This window comes from Hylobates moloch, unplaced genomic scaffold, assembly GCF_009828535.3.
Source record: "Hylobates moloch isolate HMO894 unplaced genomic scaffold, HMol_V3 SCAFFOLD_3, whole genome shotgun sequence".
Taxonomy (NCBI): domain Eukaryota; kingdom Metazoa; phylum Chordata; class Mammalia; order Primates; family Hylobatidae; genus Hylobates; species Hylobates moloch.
Genome location: NW_026652278.1, coordinates 112692016 through 112713467, shown reverse-complemented (window position 1 = coordinate 112713467; position 21452 = coordinate 112692016). Strand labels below are relative to the sequence as shown.

General features: G+C 37.5%; 1 protein-coding gene and 1 pseudogene across 1 annotated transcript in view; one reads left to right on the top strand and one right to left on the bottom strand.

Annotated features, from left to right (window-relative positions):
- PRDM5 (PR/SET domain 5) overlaps positions 1 to 21452 on the top strand; it is a 225722-nt gene that overhangs the window by 106176 nt on the left and 98094 nt on the right. Inside the window, exons 6-10 of the mRNA XM_058437033.1 lie at positions 1405 to 1524; positions 1599 to 1875; positions 6922 to 7001; positions 19947 to 20031; positions 21268 to 21425. Coding sequence (XP_058293016.1) covers positions 1405 to 1524; positions 1599 to 1875; positions 6922 to 7001; positions 19947 to 20031; positions 21268 to 21425 — 720 coding nt within the window. The remainder of the gene's footprint in view (positions 1 to 1404; positions 1525 to 1598; positions 1876 to 6921; positions 7002 to 19946; positions 20032 to 21267; positions 21426 to 21452) is intronic.
- On the bottom strand, positions 7800 to 7900 carry LOC116466144 (U6 spliceosomal RNA; annotated as a pseudogene).

Below are 21452 nucleotides of genomic sequence, written 5' to 3'. Positions count from 1 at the left end.
AACACAGTTTATTCCATTCGGTTTAACTCATAGTTTTTAACCTCTGTGTGTGTGTGTGTGTGTGTGTGTGTGTGTGTGTGTGCACGCATGCACATGCATGTTTGTGTGTGAGAGATTAAGCATTTTACATAGGTATTGTCATTAACTCTTCTTAGTATAGTATGTTGATTTTTAAAATATTCAAATTATGGATTTTAACACATAAACACTGTTTATGGTAATTAGTTTTTGTCCATTTAATAATTTGCCATTATGTATCAAGCTTACTGGTTTAATCTGAAATTCAGATATGCCTAATTTAGTTACTCCTTCGAGGTAACAGACTTTTAGTTGTCTATGTTTTATATTCCTTCTAGAATCTGTTAAAAAAAAGTTTAAGAAATGGGGAGTTCAAAGTATAAAGAATTCCTGGACATTTTGGGAAGCACTGTTTATTTGAGAGCAACTTTGGAGGAATAATTTAAAGATGCGTAGGTCCCAGATATAACAATATGATTAATTAGATGATCCCACACATAGCTCTGTACCCTTTTATATTTTAACAATTTATATTAACAACTTAAAATTATCTTTATTTAAATATTTTACAGGATCAGAAATTGTTAGAAGTGAGAAAGTGGGTACATGCATTTGTAAAGTTTTATTTTTTTTACTCATTAAAGTTTTTAATTTTAATCAGATAATTGAATTTAAGTAATTTAAGAGCATATTTACATATTGGATGCAACTGTAGACTCTCATTGTGTTGAAGCCAATTACTTCCAATATGAAAGTAATATAAATTGTCCCATCTCATCAACATATGTCTTTCTCTCTTCTCTTACGTGCTCCCATCCTGCCATTTACTTTCTTTCTCCAACCTTAGCTTCTCATTTTAACAGAATGTTACCTTACTTATGAGCAAGAAATCTTTAACATAGGCTTTAATGTTACATTTTTACATTTTTGTATTTCATTGAACTAAAATTCTGAAATATGCTACATTTCATACTAAGACTATATGAATATTATATGCATCAACTTTTGCTTATAAAAATTGAGATGAAAATTGTGCTTAAAACTTAATAAATGTTCAGAATATCAAAACTTTTATAATAGCAGGATACTACATATTTAGAAATTCTATTGTACGTTCTTAAAAAACAAGCAAGGGCTATATGCTTTTAAATAAATAGACATTAAGTTGCATTCTGGTTACCTTTTATTGCATTTAGTATTATATATTTATACAAAAGACACTGCTGAGCAAGAGCTTAAATAAGATACTACTAAAAATTTAAAAAGGCAAAAGACAGAATGAAAAAAGGGATCACGAACATGACTTTATTCAGAGTTAGCGTAGTTTCGTTTTTGTCTTAGAGTTCCAGTTTTTGTTTTCTTTCTCTTTTTCCTATTTCCCTTTAGTGTTCTTCAGTGCACAGCGAAAAGCAGTCTGAAGGAGTCTTCGCGAAGTTTTCAGTGCTCTGTTTGCAATTCTTCCTTCAGTTCAGCATCGAGGTTTTGTGTCTGAGTTATGAAATGGCTGTTAGATAATTGTGGGTCATTTTTTGCATGCATACTTTCATGCTTGTTAGTAATTCAGTTTCACATACCTACAGAATTTAAATGCTTTTCTTCTTACCTGCATAGGTAATGCATGGAATGACCCCGAAACTCTACTAGGGAGCATGTATTACAAAATCTTGCTGATGTTTGAGTTTGTAGGTATGTCTTCACCATTTCTTCCTGTTCCGCTTTGCTGGTTGTCTTGTAGTTTTGAGCAGCACCAGGAGACTTGCCGGGGGGATGCCAGGTTTGTGTGCAAGGCTGACAGCTGTGGAAAGAGGCTGAAGAGCAAGGATGCCCTGAAAAGACACCAGGAAAATGTCCACACTGGTGAGGAGTCATTGGAGGGTCGTTTCCGAAGGGGCTTCCTTTCCCCAGGCCGCAGTGATCTGTTTTTAATTCTCACTCTTGAGGAGAGAGCTGGCTTTTCCATTGTGTTTCACACAGATGTGGAGCGCTGGCAGTGGATTTTTTTCTTTCACTGAACACTATTTCTTTCACTGAACACTATTTCTTTCTCAAGTTGAATTTAGCAGCATTTGTTCTTTTTCCCATTTCTGAATTAGTTATAACTGTAAGCCTTAGTTAAAGTCTAGTTATGTTTGGGTGGTCAGATGCATTAAGAATTAATATTTTTAAATAACAATTTTAAATGTTTTGGCATATGACATTTCTTTTATAAATTGTTAAAATTTATCATTATTAAGTGATGTCCTTCTGCCTTATTATTTTTACAGTAAAAATCCAACTTGTGAAAATACTTACAGTTCTTCTAAGTTAGAGAAAATTGCTAACACATTTTGACATTGGAATTGAATATGTATGGATTAACAAAACAAATATTATTTGAATTCCATCTAATAGCTAGCTAAACGATAAAACATATAAAATTTGACTGTCTTTTAGGTTTATCTGCTTAGCACATGGTATACTGTCAGTAAATATATTTTGGCTTAGGGATTAAATCTATTGCAGTGAGTTGAACAGATGGCTGTATTGTCTCAGTTAACTTTTTACTTCTTGTCTTTTTACCTCCATAGACTTCCTCCTTAAAGGAGGTTGAGATTTATGAAACCCTCTGTGTTCTTCTATTCATATTCTTTGTTCATAGTGTTTATTTTTGCCCTTGACTTCTGGGAAATGGGTGGCTATGTGTCTCTGGATGTGGGGGAAAGTGGATTTCTTTTCTCCCTTCAGTTGTTTATTCTTATATTCAGGAGAAGATGATAATCTGCACCCAGCATCTGTATCCTATATTTGTTCATTGTCCAAAAAGTATTCACTTTAATAATAATACAGTTACAGAGGCTAGCATGAACAACTGCTAGCTGCGACTTTGCATCATTGGTTTGGGCTGCATATTACGTGCAACCTATGGTGAAAGCTCTGTGTGGCGGAAGTAGGGCCTTGTGAAATGCACCTCCAGCTTGGTGCCCTTCACTAGGCTTTTACAGTGTTCTGGTTTCTTTCTTTCCTTTTGAAGAATACACAGCTGACTTAGGGAAGATGGAATTTTTTTCTGAATTCACTATACTGGGATCTTCCCTATGATTGCAAAAGGCAAGCATAACTTTTTGATAGACTTGCCTTCATAGTTTTTTGATTTTCAATGCTGTTCTAGTTAAAATGCTATTCTTAATTTTCTTCACCTATGTCTGCAATATATTGTAATAGAACTTTCATGTCAGTTTTAAAGTTTAAGTTTGCTGAACTAAGTAAAAAACCAGATGCATACGAAACTCTGGAAACTTGCATTCTTATTACTGGGCATGTGGTCTTCAGGCTGTGCTATAAGCACAATGTCTTTGAGGCTTCTTGTAGTTGGCCTTGCATACTGTAATATTATTAATTCTGGAAATTTATGGTGATTTTGTAGGAAATAATTCATAAAAGGAAATCTTGTTTTATATATATTTTTTAATTTGTGGACCATATAAAGTGTAAAATCTTGCTGTATTTTAGCTAACGGTTACTATGCCATATGTTTTGCTGGGGTTGGTACATGATGTCATTCTCTCATTCACAGTATGTCTCTTGCTTCTCCCCTTTCCTCCATGGGCTGCACAGGCATTTGAGGAAAGAATAGTCCCTATTGGAGATAGCATGCAAAGAAGCTCTCATATACATGGCTGTAGAATCCTTTATTATAGAAAGGCAAAGGCACTCAAAGAAAGAGATCTTTGATGGCAAATGTTTTTTTGTTAAGGTGATATGAATTGAGGATGATGATGAGAGAGAAGCTGAATTTTTCAGTATGGATCACATTTTTCCATAGCAACCATAACATGGGTAGGTAGGTTCTCAGACCAGCTCCTAGAAGCATACTTAGTTCACAGTGTGTTGAAAGTTGAGTAAGTACTTAAGTGATTGTGTATTCAGTACAGTTGTATTAATTTCCTCACATGGCCTACTGGTGTAAGGAATGTGTTCCTAAATGTTTTTGAAAGTTTAAATCTGAAAGTCAAATATCAGATTTACCTAAATAGGAAAGTTAAGACAGTATAACATCTAGTTATGGCTTTGCAGGTGCTGTTATCCATGAGTATAGGGGAGCTGGTAGAGTGGTGAGGCTCCTCACAGTTACTTAAGGGGAAACAGGGAGTGAAGGGGCTAAGCTCTTCCATCACTTCCCATCTTTCCCTTTTGCTTAGATTCCATGGTTGCTGACAAGAGACTTTGCATTAATGAGAAATAACATTTATCTACATTCTCAGATGAATAGTCATACATTTTTCCTGTGTGTCTTCTCAGAGGAGCTAGGATTCTTCTAGGGTGAAAAAGAGGAGAAGCCATGAAAAGGAGAGAGAAGACTGAAGATTGGGGTTGAGGGTTTGATGTATTCCCTTTGATACCTGCAGGCAGAGCTGTGGCAGGAGTGCAGGGGTAAAGTGAGAGTGGTGGGTGGAGAAATCTGTTTCTTTCTCTCCTCTCTCCTCTCTCCTCCTCGGACCCATCCAGTGGGAAGGAGTAGGGCCTAGTATCAAGGAGTAGTTGCTATGAGGGCTAGGACAGGGTAATAAAGGATTATTGGTGGAAGATGGACCATCCTAACTAGTAGGACCTGGAAAAGAGGGAATATTCTTTCTGAGTGGTGCCTCATGTATGATATGTTTAGGAAATTGATGACCAAATATATGCTACCAGATATTCATTTTGCCTGGGAGAATTTTCTCCTTTAGTAGCCATGTTACTTTTCAATCACTGAGAAGCATTTTCTTGGCTATCATATTTAGCCTGCTAAAAACAGTGCATTAAATGGAATAGGCATCTTGAATAATAAGACAAAAATTCATATTTGCCATTTGAAAGTGTATTTCTCTTTCATAAATGCAGTCCTATAATAAAACGAAATCATTTTGTAATATTGATTTTACTTGTTTTAGATTTGCTTCAAAATATAGAGAAGTGGGGGAGTGGATGGGATTGAGGTTGGGGCAGGAATGGTCATGGTGAGTCATTGTTGGGGCCAGGTGATGGATAGATGTTGATTCATTGTACTATATGCTTACTTTTTGTATATTTGAAATAAACCAATTAAAAGTTGAAAACATATTTTATGGTTATTCATTGTGGTGCATTTGATATTATTATATAACATTTAATAATGTTTGATTGCCTCTTCATTTCTATAACAACTGTGAAATTTGAAATATGAAATGAGCTACTGTAAGCATAATCACTACATAAGACAGAATCTGGCTTTGAGTAATAGTATGAATTGCCAATATATTGTTTTATTGTACTTTATTTCTTAACATTAACTTGATAAGCATATACTTAAAGATTTTATAAGACTCTAGTGCTGGAAAGAATAGTCTATAAATTCTATCTTAAAAAACCCAGCTGATTAAATAAAATATTCTGTTGAAATGTAAAAGAATTAACACAATCACTTTATGAATTAATAAATTTAGTTTTTTCTTTTGCAAACACATTTCGTTAATTTTAATTTTGATTTGAATTCCTTGTGGATATATCATTTTCTCTTTTAATACTATACAGTATTAGTACATGGAAAAGTGAAAGGCCTGTTTTATATATGTAGAAAGATGGTATATGAAGCTGTGAAGATGTCTCAAATTTAAAAAGAAAGCATTTACACAGAATGGGAGAAAATATTTGCAAACTACCCATCTGCCAAGTGATTAATAACCAGAATATATAAAGTGCTCAAACAACTCAATAGGAAAAAAATCAAATAATCTAATTAAAAAATGAAGAAAATATCCGAATAGACATTTTTCAAAAGAAGACAAATGGCCAACAGGTATATGAAAAAATGTTCAGCAAAATTAATCATCAGAAAAAATGCACATCAAAACTACAGTGAGATATCATCTCACCCTAGTTAAAATGGCTTCTATTCAAAACACAGGCAATAACGAATGCTGGAGAGGATGTGGAGAAAGGGGAATGCTTGTACGCTGTTGGTGGGAATGCAAATTAGTACAGCCTTTTTGGACAATGGTATGGTGGTTACTCAAAAGACTGAAGATAGAGCTAGCAATTCCACTGCTAGATATATACCCCAATGAAAGGAAATCAGTATATTGAAGAGATATCTGCACTCCCATGTTTATTGCAGCACTATTCACTATAGCCAATATTTGGAATCAACCTAAGTGTCCATCAATGAGAGAATGGGTAAAGCTAATTTTCTTAAGTGAAGTAAGCCAGGCACAGACGCACAAATTTCACATGTGCTCACTTATATATGGAAGCTAAAATTAAAACTATTAAACTCATGAAGATAGAGAATAGAATGATGATTACCAGAGGCTGGGAAGGGCAGCGGGGAGGGGGTGAATAAAATGGGATAGTTAATAGGTGTAAAAATATAGCTATAATGAATACAATCTATTATTTGATAGCACAACAGGGTGACTATAGTCAACATAACTTATTGTATATTTAAAAATAAAAGAATAGAATTGGAATGTTTCTAACACAAAGAAATGATAGATGCTTGAGGTGATAGATACCCCAATTACCCTGATGTGATTATTACACATTGCACGCTTATATTGAAACATCACATGTACCCAAAAAATACATACACCTATTATGTATCCATAATAATAAAAATTATGAAAAGGTATATAAGCTTCTACATTCTCTTGGGAGCTTGGGTCTTTATTCTGAAGGCTCCCCTATATACATGTTAATTAATTTGTATGTCTTTTCTCTAATTAAAAAATAATTAAAAAGAAGATTTAAAATATAACTTACTCTTTAAGTTTAATGAATATATCTAAACACTGAATTGTTTAGAATTCTAAATTATGAAGATGAACTTACATGTCACCTCGAAACACTATTTGTTGTTCCTCTTAATAGTCTCATTTAAATCATCATGGTATTTTATTTCTATTTTAGGAGATCCTAAGAAAAAGCTTATATGTTCAGTGTGCAATAAAAAGTGTTCTTCAGCATCAAGCCTACAGGAACATAGAAAGGTCAGTAAGATAAAAATTCATCACAGTTTAATAGCTGTCTTTAATAATTTTAATATGTTTTATAGTAAGTATAAAAGTTACCAAGTTATTATTTTGATGTGAAAAGATAATCTGAAAAATCAATGGCAATTATTAACTCTAACAACATTAGCAACTATTTAATATAATTTATAATAAAATAGAATTAAATGGAGTTTTAATTTTTGCTCTTGTCATGACCAGGTCCAATATATTCATACTATATTTTATTATTATAACAAAGATGTAAATGATCATTCTTAATTTCACATATTGTTTCTTTTAGCATAGCTACGAGCATGAGATATTTTCTTTACAAAAGAGAAGGAGATGGTATTTGTGAAAATAAAATTTTACTTTTGTTATGGTTTGTAAAATGAATTTTTATCTCTGTTTATATATAGATGTATTACAAAGTAATTTGACAGGACTTAAAATTATATGATTTTTAATCCAGTAGCTCCAACCATGTGCTGTGGATTTAACTTATAACGTGAGGTAGCTAAATTATTGTGTTGATATGTCTGAGGTTATATCTTGTATGTTTAGTGATTTTGATCCTTAGGAGAAATAATAGGACAAGCACCAGACTAGGAATCAGGGTAGTGGATTTCTTTTTCTGTCACTAACCTTCCATGTAACATTAGGCCTTCCTTCTCCCATTTATAAAATGGGACACTGAATTGATCAGTATTCTCTTGTTTGTTTGTTCTCTGTGTACCATGAAACTACTTTTTTTTTGGTTTTCAGTTTTCAAGTGGCAGTCTTATTAGATTGTTTAGAGATATGGAATGCTTTATGAATTTGTGTGTCCTCCTTGTGCAGAGGCCATGCTAATCTTCTTTGTTACATTCCAATTTCAGTGCTACTAAAATGAGCACTGAGACTGCTTTTAAAAGAAAAATTTTGCACAGAATGCCAATCCAGAGGACCCTTTTATAGGTCTTTTTTCCTCCTTCCCCATCACCCTTATGGCTTCTGAAGCAGAACTGCTAAAGCAGTTCATCTTCTGAAGAGACAAAACAATTAAGTCTACTGGAATAGATATCTTCTAAGCATCCTCTTTTATAATTCTATGATTTATTTTTCTGACCCATTTAAATCTTAGAGGTTGAAATTTAAGCTATTTTACCAAATAGAGCAATGATTCCCAACCTTCTTGGTACTAGGGACCGTTTTCCTGGAAGACAAGTCTTCCAAGGACCAGGGAGTGGGGGAGAAGGTTTTAGGATGATTCAAGCACATTACATTTATTGTGTACTTTATTTCTAATTATTACATTAAAATGTATAATGAAATAATTATAAAACTCACCATAATATAGAATCAGTGAGAGCCCTGAGCCTGTTCTTTTGTAGCTAGACAGTCCCATCTGGGGGTGATAGGAGACAGTGACAGATCATCAGGCATCACACACTCCTATGTGATGGTAATGGAATACAGAAACTATAACTCATGCTTCCTGAGTGGTCTTTGCAGAATGTTAATAAGTTGCTAGCTCAATGTAGCCCTTCCTTCATTTCAGCCATAGTCCCTCACTATTCAGCCTTTCCAAATCCATAGGCAACTTTGATTGACTCCAATTGGAACTTTTCTTATAGTCGAGAATGTCTAATGTCTAATAGAGTTAGGTTGCAGTATTTCACCTTGCCAGTAGATGATGCTGTATGACAATGCCAAATTATACTATAGTCTAGTATCTTAAATTACTATTTATTATCTCATACAATGATAAGGTATATTATGATTCTTGAAAATAATTTGGGAGTTCAAATTTTACCCTCCAAATTAATTTGGTACACTGTAAATTTTATAAAATCTCATAAAAATATACTTTAGCATTTGGCATAATTAAATAGTATTACTTATTTTCACTTTAAATATGATCTTTTATTAAGCATTTTTTGTTTTTTTAAAGTAATTTTTTTTATTATACTTTAAGTTCTAGGGTACATGTGTACATTGTGCAGATTTGTTACATATGTATATATGGGCCATGTTGGTGTGCTGCACCCATTGACTTGTCATTTACATTAGGTATATCTCCTAATGCTATCCCTCCCCCCTCCCCCCACCCCATGACAGGCCCTGGTGTGTGATGTTCCCCACCCTGTGTCCAAGTGTTCTCATTGTTCAATTGCCACCTATGAGTGAGAACATGCAGTGTTTGGTTTTTTTGTCCTTGCAATAATGAGAGGTGACAGTGCTGGCAACCCTCGCAGCCTTTGCTCGCTCTCGGTGCCTCCTTGGCCCTTTGTGCCCACTCTGGCCATGCTTGAGGAGCCCTTCAGCCCACCACTGCACTGTGGGAGCCCCTTTCTGGGCTGGCCAAGGCTGGAGCTGGCTCCCTCAGCTTGCTGGGAGGTGTGGAGGGAGAGGCCCCAGGCGGGAACCAGGGCTGCGTGAGGTGCTTGCGGGCCAACGTGAGTTCTGGGTGGATGTGGGCTTGGCGGGCCCACACTCGGAGCAGCCAGCTGCCTGCAAGCCCCGGGCAGTGAGGGGCTTAGCACCTGGGCCAGCAGTTGCTGTGCTCAATTTCTCGCCGGGCCTTAGCTACCTCCCCATGGGGCAGGGCTGGGGACCTGCAGCCCGCCATGCCTGAGGCTCCCCCCCGCCGTGGGCTCCTGTGCGGCCTGAGCCTCTTGGGAGGGGTGCCACCCCCTGTTCCACGGCACCCGGTCCCATCTGCTACCCAAGGCCTGAGGAGTGCGGGCGCACAGCGCAGGACTGGCAGGCAGCTCCACCTGTGGCCCCAGTGCAGGATCCACTGGGTGAAGCCAGCTGGGCTTCTGAGTCTGATGGGGACGTGGAGAACCTTTATGACTAGCTAAGGGATTGTAAATACACCAATCGGTACTCTGTATCTAGCTCAAGGTTTGTAAACACACCAATCAGCACCCAGTGTCTAGCTCAGGGTTTGTGAATGCACCAGTCAACCCTCTGTATCTAGCTACTCTGGTGGGGACTTGGAGAACCTTTATGTCTAGCTAAGGGATTGTAAATACACCAGTCGATACTCTGTATCTAGCTCAAGGTTTGTAAACACACCAATCAGCACCCTGTGTCTAGCTCAGGATTTGTGAATGCACCAATCAACACTCTGTATCTAGCTAATGGGGACGTGGAGAACTTTTGTGTGGACACTCTGTATCTAGCTAATCTAGTGGGGAGGTGGAGAACTTTTGTGTCTAGCTCAGGGATTGTAAATGCACCAATCAGCACCCTGTCAAAATGGACCAATCAGCTCTATGTAAAATGGACCAATCAGCAGGATGTGGGTGGGGCCAGATAAGAGAATAAAAGCAGGCTGCCCCAGCCAGCAGTGGTAACCTGCTTGGGTCCCCTTTCCACACGGTGGAAGCAATAAATCTTGCTGCGGCTCACTCTTTGGGTCCACACTGCCTTTATGAGCTGTAACGCTCACCGCGAAGATCTGCAGCTTCTCTCCTGAGGCCAGTGAGACCACGAACCCACCGGGAGGAATGAACAACTCCAGATGTGACTTCTTTAAGAACTGTAACACTCACCACGGAAGTCTGCAGCTTCACTCCTGAAGCCAGCGAGACCACGAATCCACCAGAAGGAAGAAACTCCAAACACATCCGAACATCAGAAGGAACAAACTCCGGACATGCCGACTTTAAGAACTGTAACACTCACTGTGAGGGTCAACGGCTTTATTCTTGAAGTCAGTGAGACCAAGAACCCACCAATTCCAGACACAATAGTTTGTTGACAGTGGTGGTTTCCAGCTTCATCCATGTCCCTACAAAGGACATGAACTCATCCTTTTTTATGTGCTGCGTAGTAGTCCATGGTGTATATGTGCCACATTTTCTTAATCCAGTCTGTCATTGATGGACATTTGGGTTGGTTCCATGTCTTTGCTATTGTGAATAGTGTTGCAATAAACATACGTGTGCGTGTGTCTTTATAGCAGCATGATTTATATTCCTTTGGGTATATACTCAGTAATGGTATATACACATATATGGCTGGGTCAAATGGTATTTCTAGTTCTACATCCCGGAGGAATCACCACACTGTCTTCCACAATGATTGAACTAGTTTACAGTCCCACCAACAATGTAAAAGTGTTCCTATTTCTCCACATCCTCTCCAGCACCTGTTGTTTCCTGACTTTTTAATGATTGCCATTCTAACTGGTGTGAGATAGTATCTCATTGTGGTTTTGATTTGCATTTCTCTGATGGCCAGTGTTGATGAGCATTTTTTCATGTGTCTTTTGGCTGCATAAATGTCTTCTTTTAAGAAGTGTCTATTCATATCCTTCACCCACTTTTTGATGGGGTTGTTTGTTTTTTTCTTGTAAGTTTGTTTGACTTCTTTGTAGATTCTGGATATTAGTCCTTTGTCAGATGAGTACATTGCAAAAATTTTCTCCCATTCTGTAGGTTGCCTGTTCGCTCTGATGGTAGTTTCTTTTGCTGTGCAGAAGCTCTTTAGTTCAATTAGATCCCATTTGTCAATTTGGCTTTTGTTGCCATTGCTTTTGGTGTTTATACATGAAGTCCATGCCCATGCCTATGACCTGAATGGTGTTGTCTAGGTTTTCTTCTAGGGTTTTTATGGTTTTAGGTCTAAGATTTAAGTCTTTAATCCATCTTGAATTAATTTTTGTGTAAGGTGTAAGGAAGGGATCCAGTTTCAGCTTTCTACATATGGCTAGCCAGTTTCCCCAGCACCATTTATTAAATAGGGAATCCTTTCCCCATTGCATGTTTTTGTCAGGTTTGTCAAAGATCAGACGGTTGTAGATGTGCGGTATTATTTCTGAGGTCTCTGTTCTGTTCCATTGGTCTATAGATCTGTTTTTATACCAGTACCGTGCTGTTTTGGTTACTGTAGCCTTGTAGTGTAGTTTGAAGTCAGATAGCGTGATGCCTCCAGCTTTGTTCTTTTTGCTTAGCATTGTCTTGGCAATGCAGGCTCTTTTTTGGTTCCATATGAACTTTCAAGTAGTTTTTTCCAATTCTGTGAAGAAAGTCATTAGTAGCTTGATGGGAATGGCATTGAATCTAGAAATTACCTTGGGCAGTATGGCCATTTTCACAATATTGATTCTTCCTATCCATGAGCATGGAATGTTCTTCCATTTGTTTGTGTCCTCTTTTATTTCATTGAGCAGTGGTTTGTAGTTCTCCTTGAAGAGGTCCTTCACATCCCTTGTAAGTTGGATTCCTAGGTATTTTATTCTCTTTGAAGCAATTGTGAATGGGAGTTCACTCATGATTTGGCTCTCTGTTTGTCTGTTATTGGTGTATAAGAATGTTTGTGATTTTTGCACATTGATTTTGTATCCTGAGACTGCTGAAGTTGCTTATCAGCTTAAGGAGATTTTGGGCTGAGACGATGGGGTTTTCTAGATATACAATCATGTCATCTGCAAACAGGGACAATTTGACTTCCTCTTTTTCTAATTGAATACCCTTTATTTTTTTCTCCTGTCTGATTGCCCTGGCCAGAACTTCCAACACTGTGTTGAATAGAAGAGGTGAGAGAGGGCATCCCTGTCTTCTGCCAGTTTTCAAAGGGAATGCTTCCAGTTTTTACCCACTCAGTATGATATTGGCTGTGTGTTTGTTATAAATAGGTCTTATTATTTTGAGATACATCCCATCAATACCTAATTTATTGAGAGTTTTTAGCATGAAGGGCTATTGAATTTTGTCAAAGGCCTTTTCTGCGTCTATTGAGATAATCATGTGGTTTTTGTCTTTGATTCTGTTTATATACTGGATTATGTTTTTTGATTTGTGTATGTTGAACCAGACTTGCATCCCAGGGATGAAGCCCACTTGATCATGGTGGATAAGCTTTTTGATGTGCTGCTGGATTCGATTTGCCAGTATTTTATCGAGGATTTTTGCATCGATGTTCATCAGGGATATTGGTCTAAAATTCTCTTTTTTCGTTGTGTCTCTGCCAGGCTTTGGTATCAGGATGATGCTGGCCTCACAAAATGAGAGAGGATTCCCTCTTTTTCTATTGATTGGAATAGTTTCAGAAGGAATGGTACTAGCTCCTTGTACCTCTGGTAGAATTTGGCTGTGAATCCGTCTGGTCCTGGACTTTTTTTGGTTGGTAGGCTATTAATTATTGCCTCAATTTCAGAGCCTGTTATTGGTCTATTCAGGGATTCACCTTTGTCCTGGTTTAGTCTTGAGATGGTGTATGTGTCGAGGAATTTATCCATTTCTTCTAGATTTTCTAGTTTATTTGTGTAGAGATGTTTGTAGTATTCTCTGATGGTAGTTTGTATTTCTGTGGGATCGGTGGTGATATCCCCTTTATCATTTTTTATTGCATCTATTTGATTCTTCTCTCTTTTCTTCTTTATTAGTCTTGCTAGCGGTCTATCAGCTTTGTTGATCTTCTCAAAAAACCAGCTCCTGGATTCATTGATTTTTTGAAGGTTTTTTTGTGTCTCTGTTTCCTTCAGTTCTGCTCTGATTTTAGTTATTTCTTGCCTTCTGCTAGCTTTTGAATGTGTTTGTTCTTGCTTCTCTAGTTCTTTTAATTGTGATGTTAGGTTGTCAATTTTAGATCTTTCCTGCTTTCTCTTGTGGGCATTTAGTGCTATAAATTTCCCTCTACACACTGCTTTAAATGTGTCCCAGAGATTCTGGTATGTTGTGTCTTTGTTCTCGTTGGTTTCAAAGAACATCTTTATTTTTGCCTTCATTTCATTATGTATCCAGTAGTCATTCAGGAGCAGGTTGTTCAGTTTCCATGTAGTTGAGCAGTTTTGAGTGAGTTTCTTAATCCTGAGTTCTAGTTTGATTGCACTGTGATCTGCGAGACAGTTTGTTACAATTTCTATTCTTTTACATTTGCTGAGGAGTGCTTTACTTCCAACTGTGTGGTCAATTTTGGAATAAGTGCGATGTGGTGCTGAGAAGAATGTGTATTCTGTTGATTTGGGGTGGAGAGTTCTGTAGATGTCTATTAGGTCCACTTGGTGCAGAGGTGAGTTCAATTCCTGGATATCCTTTTTAACTTTCTGTCTCGTTGATCTGTCTAATGTTGACAGTGGGGTGTTAAAGTCTCCCATTATTATTGTATGGGAGTCTAAATCTCTTTGTAGGTCTCTAAGGACTTGCTTTATGAAACTGGGTGCTCCTGTATTGGGTGCATATATATTTAGGATAGTCAGATCTTCTCGTTGAATTGATCCCGTTATTGTTATGTAATGGCTTTCTTTTTCTCTTTTGATCTTTGTTGGTTTAAAGTCTATTTTATCAGAGACTAGGATTGCAACCCCTGCCTTTTTTTGTTTTCCATTTGCTTGGTAGATCTTCCTCCATTCCTTTATTTTGAGCCTATGTTTGACTCTGCACATGAGATGGGTCTCCTGAATATGGCACACTGATGGGTGTTGACTCTTTATCCAATTTGCCAGTCTGTGTCTTTTAATTGGAGCATTTAGCCCATTTACATTTAAGGTTAATATTGTTATGTGTGAATTTGATCCTGTCATTATGATGTTAGCTGGTTATTTTGCTCGTAAGTTGATGCAGTTTCTTCCTAGCATCAATGGTCTTTTCAATTTGGCATGTTTTTGCAGTGGCTGGTACCGGTTTTTCCTTTCCATGTTCAGTGCTTCCTTCAGGAGCTCTTGTAGGGCAGGCGTGGTGGTGACAAAATCTCAGCCTTTGTTTGTCTGTAAAGGATTTTATTTCTCCTTCACTTATGAAGCTTAGTTTGGCTGGATATGAAATTCTGGGTTGAAAATTATTTTCTTTAAGAATGTTGATTACTGTAGCCTTGTAGTATAGTTTGAAGTCAGGTAGCATGATGCCTTCAGCTTTGTTCTTTTGGCTCAGGATTGACTTGGCGATGTGGGCTCTTTTTTGGTTCCATATGAACTTTAAAGTAGTTTTTTCCAATTCTGTGAAGAAAGTCATTGGTAGCTTGATGGGGATGGCCTTGAATCTATAAATTACTTTGGGCAGTATGGCCATTTTCACGATATTGATTCTTCCAACCCATGAGCATGGAATGTTCTGGGTATATACCCAAAGGACTATAAATCATGCTGCTATAAAGACACATGCACACGTATGTTTATTGCAGCACTATTCACAATAGCAAAGAGTTGGAACCAACCCAAATGTCCAACAACAATAGACTGGATTAAGAAAATGTGGCACATATACACCATGGAATACTATGCAGCCATAAAAATGATGAGTTCATGTCCTTTGTAGGGACATGGATGAATCTGGAGACCATCATTCTCAGTAAACTATCGCAAGGACAAAAAACCAAACACCGCATGTTCTCACTCACAGGTGGGAACTGAACAATGAGAACTCATGGACACAGGAAGGGAAACATCACACTCCAGGGACTGTTGTGGGGTGGGGGGAGGGGGGAGGGACAGCTTAGGAGATATACCTAATGCTAAATGATGAGTCAATGGGTGCAGCAAAACAACATGGCACATGGATACATATGTAACAAACCTGCACATTGTGCACATGTACCCTAAAACCTAAAGTATAATAATAAAAAAATAAAAAATAAAAAATAAAAAAAGAATAAAAAAATAAAATAAAATATAAAAAGAACGTTGAATATCGGCCCCCACTCTCTTCTGGCTTGTAGAGTTTCTGCCGAGAGATCCACTGTTAGTCTGGTGGGCTTTCCTTTGTGGGTAACCCGACCTTTCTCTCTGGCTGCCCTTAACATTTTTTCCTTCATTTCAACTTTGGTGAGTCTTACAATTATTTGTCTTGGAGTTGCTCTTCTTGAGGAGTATCTTTGTGGTGTGTCTGTATTTCCTGAATTTGAATGTTGGCCTGCCTTGCTAGGTTGGGTAAGTTCTCCTGGATAGTATCCTGCAGAGTGTTTTCCATCTTGGTCCCATTCTCCCTGTCACTTTCAGGTACACCAATCAGACGTAGATTTGGTCTTTTCACATAGTTCCATATTTCTTGGAGGCTTTGTTCGTTTCTTTTTACTCTTTTTTCTCTAAACTTCTCTTCTCACTTCATTTCATTCATTTGATCTCCAATCACTGATACCCTTTCTTCCAGCTGATCAAATCAGCTACTGAAGCTTGTGCATTTGTCATGTAGTTCTCGTGCCATGGTTTTCTGCTCCATCAGGTCATTTAAGGACTTCTCTACACTGGTTATTCTAGTTAGCCATTAGTCTAATCTGTTTTCAAGGTTTTTAGCTTCTTTGTGATGGGTTTGAACTTCTTCCTTTAGCTCGGAGAAGTTTGATCATCTGAAGCCTTCTTCTCTCAACTTGTCAAAGTCATTCTCCATCCAGCTTTGTTCCATTGCTGGCAAGGAGCTGGGTTCCTTTGGAGGGGGAGAGGTGCTCCGATTTTTAGAATTTTCGGTTTTTCTGCTCTGTTTTTTCCCCATCTTTGTGGTTTTATCTACCTTTGGTCTTTGATGATGGTGACGTACAGATGGGGTTTTGGTGTGGATGTCGTTTCTGTCTGTTAGTTTTCCTTGTAACAGTCAGGACCCTCAGCTGCAGGTCTGTTGGAGTTTGCTGGAGGTCCACTCCAGACCCTGTTTGCCTGGGTATCAGCAGCGGAGGCTGTAGAACAGCAAATATTGCTGAACAGCAAATGTTGCTGCCTGATCGTTCCTCTGGAAGTTTCATCTCAGAGGGGTACCCGGCCATCTGGGGTGTCAGTCTGCCCCTACTGGGGGGTGCCTTCCAGTTAGCCTACTTGGGGGTCAGGCACCCACTTCAGGAGGCAGTGTGTCCATTCTTAGATCTCCAGCTGTGTGCTCGGAGAACCACTACTCACTTCAAAGCTGTCAGACTGGGACATTTAAGACTGCAGAGGTTTCTGCTGCCTTTTGTTCATCTATGCCCTGCCCCCAGAGGTGGAGTCTACAGAGGCAGGCAGGCCTCCTTGAGCTGTGGTGGGCTCCACCCAGTTCGAGCTTCCTGGCCGTTTTGTGTACCTACTTAAGCCTCAGCAATAGCAGGCACCCCTCCCCTAGCCTCACTGCCACCTTGCAGATGGATCTCAGACTGCTGTGCTAGCAATGAGCGAGGCTCCGTGGGCATGGGTCCCTCCGAGTCAGGTGTGAGATATAATCTCTTGGTGTGCTGTTTGCTAAGACCATTGGATAAACGCCTTATTAGGGTGGGAGTGACCTGATTTTCCAGGTGCCATCTGTCACAGCTTCCCTTGGCTAGGAAAGGGAATTCCCTGACCCCTTGCGCTTCCCGGGTGAGGCGATCCCTCACCCTGCTACGGCTCATGCTCAGTGGGCTGCACCCACTTTCCAACAAGCCCCAGTGAGATGAACCCGGTACCTCAGTTGGAAATGCAGAAATCACCCATCTTCTGCGTCGCTCACACTGGGAGCTGTAGACTGGAGCTGTTCCTATTCGGTTATCTTGGAACCGCTCTCTTTATTAAGCATTTTAAGGAATTTTGAACATGGCTTTAGCTTGAATTTTTCAGTATGAATGAGATAGTCAATGCAAAAATGCTTTAATGTATAGTCGATGTTCCCTTTATAATTTTGGGAATATCAGTTCAATTCAACCTTGAATAATGTTTCATGTTGAAGCCATGAGAATTAAGAAGTGAACAATATTTCACTTAAAAATGAAACAAGTGAACAATGTTTCATTTAACAATTTCCATTTTATATGTGGATGAATAATTTTTATTATTTTATATATCAATAGAAATTAAACATTAAAAATGATAACAAATGTTTTCATTTATATATGACTCAGAAGGTATGACATCTCTTTAGAGTATCTTGTTTGTCATTATAAAATTATATATTATATATTACAGAAACATGGAGTTTAAGAATATAAATCTGCTCTTACTATCTTTATATAAGCACTACAAATCATATCATTGGTCCTCAAACATAGGTGTTTAACTGAAGCCACTGTGGAAGTCTTTGGTGATTGAAGAGGCTGCCTTTAACATGCCTCAGGCTGGAAGTTTTTTTGTGTACTATGGAGCACTAGCATTCCAAAAACTTGTGCAGGTGGTCATACAGATCCCACATGCTTTCTAAAGGAACTCTTTGGATTCTAGATATCCCCTCATAGATGCCATTGCATCTAAGCAGGGGAGATAAGTCAGACTCTTGTGGAATGACGTATTTTGGCTTCTGCCTTGTTTCTCTACTTTTTCCCTGCTTTACATAACTGAATTTAATGACTCGCCAAGAGTCAGACCTGACAGAAGCAAAGGCTGGTTGGCAGCCTTCGACCTGCCACGTGCTTGGGCATTGAATTAAGCCATGGGCTGCAGGCCTGGGATCTGTCAGCCTTGCCCCTGCATCTGTTTCCCTGCCTTGAGGCCTTCTATGGCCATTTAGATCAAGAGAACCATTTATCAGGGGCCAGCCGAGTCCTCCACTCATTACTCATGTGCTGTACCAGTTCAGGGACTTTTGCCTAGATCTTTCACTCTGCACTGTTGTTCCTAGTTATTCTGCAGGGACACTGTCTTGGCTTCTTGCACAAGGGCCTTTACTTCTCTGGGGTTTAGTATTGTGAGCTGGACTTTTAATGAGGTTGAAACAAAAACATGACTTCACCACAACCATTTTTGAATATTCAACAACATAGTGTGATGCTGTTGTTCATTGGGATGATCAACATTTCTAATATAATATGATATGTAATACATTTCTTTTAGAATTGAATACATTGTTTCTGAAAAACTAGACTTTTACTTTTCATGCCACCTATCCAGTTTCTCTGTGTTAGTGTCTGGGAGGGAAATAACTAATTTAATATTCAATTCTAATATTTATATTAGCCAATTGTTTACTAAAGTTATATCCCCTCTTATTGTATTTTTAAAATACATTTTATTCTGTATACTTAAGTTATACAACATAATGTCATGAGATACACATATAGTTAAAATGATTATTTTAGTGAAATAAATTAATGCATCCATTATCTCACATAGTTACCCATTTTTCCTCCTGTGGCAAGAGCAACTATCATCTACTCACTTAGCAAAAATCCAGAATGTAATACGCTATTATCAATTGTAATCTTCGTGTTATACATTAGATCTTTAGAGTTATTCATCCTGCATATCTGCTACTTTGGATCCTTTGACTAGATTTCCTCATTTTAAAAATTGTGGTCCTCCAACTTTTTTTTTTTTTGATAGAGTCTCACTCTGTCACCCATGCTGAAATGCAATAGTATGAACACAGCTCACTGAAGCCTGGACTTCCCAGGTTCAAACAATCATCCTGCTTCAGCCTCCTGTGTAGCTGAGACCACAGATGGATGTCACCACACCTGACTATTTTTTTAAATTTTTTGTAGGGACGAGGTCTCACTTTGTTGTCCAGGCTGGTCTCGAACTCCTGGGCTGAAGCAATCCTCTTGCCTTGGCCTCCCAAAGTGCTGGGATTACAAATGTGAGCCACTGCATCTGGCTCATGTGAAACTTCTATTGTGAACTAAATGCTTTTCAGAATCCTGTAACTTCTGATCTTTTACTGTAATTAATGTTGCACTCTCTACTATGTATATTTAAGTTTCAAATATTGTTGGCTACTGTAAAGGGAATATTATTAACTGCATGCTACATATTTCCAAGTCTAAATTTGTGCATAACAGAAGAGTTATTATGTATTAGGTATAATTTTTTACAGAGTATAAATTTAATATGTACTAAATAGGACAGCTGTATTACATTTTTAAGGACTATGAATATTATGTCTCAAATGATATTTTTTACTACATAACTTATGTCCACTGAATTTTCAGTGTATTTAGGTTAGTGTGAACAAATTAGGGCTGAATTGTAATATATAGTTTGGGTATTGCAGTGGCAGCTGTTCACATATTTACACTTTTGCTTGAGAGCTGTGTAATTTACTAGGCTTTGACAGTTGATTTAACTGTCTATTTAATCTTTTGCAGATTCATGAGATATTTGATTGTCAAGAATGTATGAAGAAATTTATTTCAGCTAATCAGCTAAAACGTCATATGATCACCCACTCAGGTAAACTATATACTTTTTTGTTTATAGTGATATCATTACAAAATAATTACATTGTCACTTTTTATAAACTCTAAGAGTAGTAATCAGGGGCCTTAGCTATGAATTCTACTTTGGACATTTACTAGTCATGTGATTCTGAACAAGTTATTTAGTTCTCTAGACCTCAGTTTATTTATAGAGCAAAGGTGCTTAGAGTAAATGATATTGAAGATCTTCAGAATCACCATGTAATTTGTCACTTACTCCTCCTTGAGCCTCAGTTTCTTTATTCTTCATTTGTGAAATGGGATACTGGTGCCTACCTTTCAAATTAGCTGCGAAGATTAAATGAGATCATTTAGGTACTGTGCTAGCATAGTGTCTGACATTTAGTAGATATTCAAAAATTGTAATTCTTGCATTTCTAGATACTTTTACATTCTAGTTAAGTTACTAATAAATGTTAGTAAGAAATCTATAAATACATTTTGAGTATGTAAGTTTTTAAAGCGGTAGTTTCATTTAAGCAAGTCTTAGGAATAGGTCTGTTTTACTAATGCAGATTAAAAAAATCAACTCTGAAAATAATTTTTACTTTATGGAGTCTCTAAAGTTTAAGATATCTGTAATTTGAGGCGATTGAAGTTGGAATGTTTTTGAATATGCACGTGGTTGATACATATGAATATTTTAGTGAATTAAAATCAGATCAAAACCTGTTATCTTTTAGGTATGCTTTATTTGATACATATTATATATTTTTTATTTAGGTGTCAATGTTATATGGATATTGCATAAATATGGATTTTACATACCAATGTAAATATATGGTTCCTGCTGAGCATTGGAAGCTCTGCCTCCATGAGGCCTTTGTGGCCCTGGGGGGAGGCAGCTCTGTTCTTTACCTCCATCCCTGTCAGGTCACTTTCTGCATTTGGGGCCCTGACCCTGATTTAAACTGTCACATATCAGCATGGTTTTCATCTGGAAATAGGATTCCTTCCTTGAATTTAAACATTTTCTTTATATCTAAGCTACTTTAAAAATTCAAAATATGTCAGTAAGAGAACAAGCTCATATTTCATTTAGGAGTAGACACATTCATGTGTCTATTATGTGGATGGTAGATGTTTTTTAGTTGTTTGACCATCCTTTAGTTTTCTTACCATAAGAAGTAATATAAGGTAAGGGTGTTTTCTCTTTTATCCTTTACCTTTATATAGATATGAGATTGTCTCCACTCATTTTTTTTAATAGAAAAACGACCCTATAATTGCGAGATTTGTAATAAGTCTTTCAAGAGGCTTGATCAAGTGGGTGCTCACAAAGTAATACACAGCGAAGACAAACCTTACAAATGCAAACTTTGTGGAAAGGGATTTGCTCACAGAAATGTTTACAAGAATCATAAGAAGGTAAAAGCTTATTAATATTATTATTAT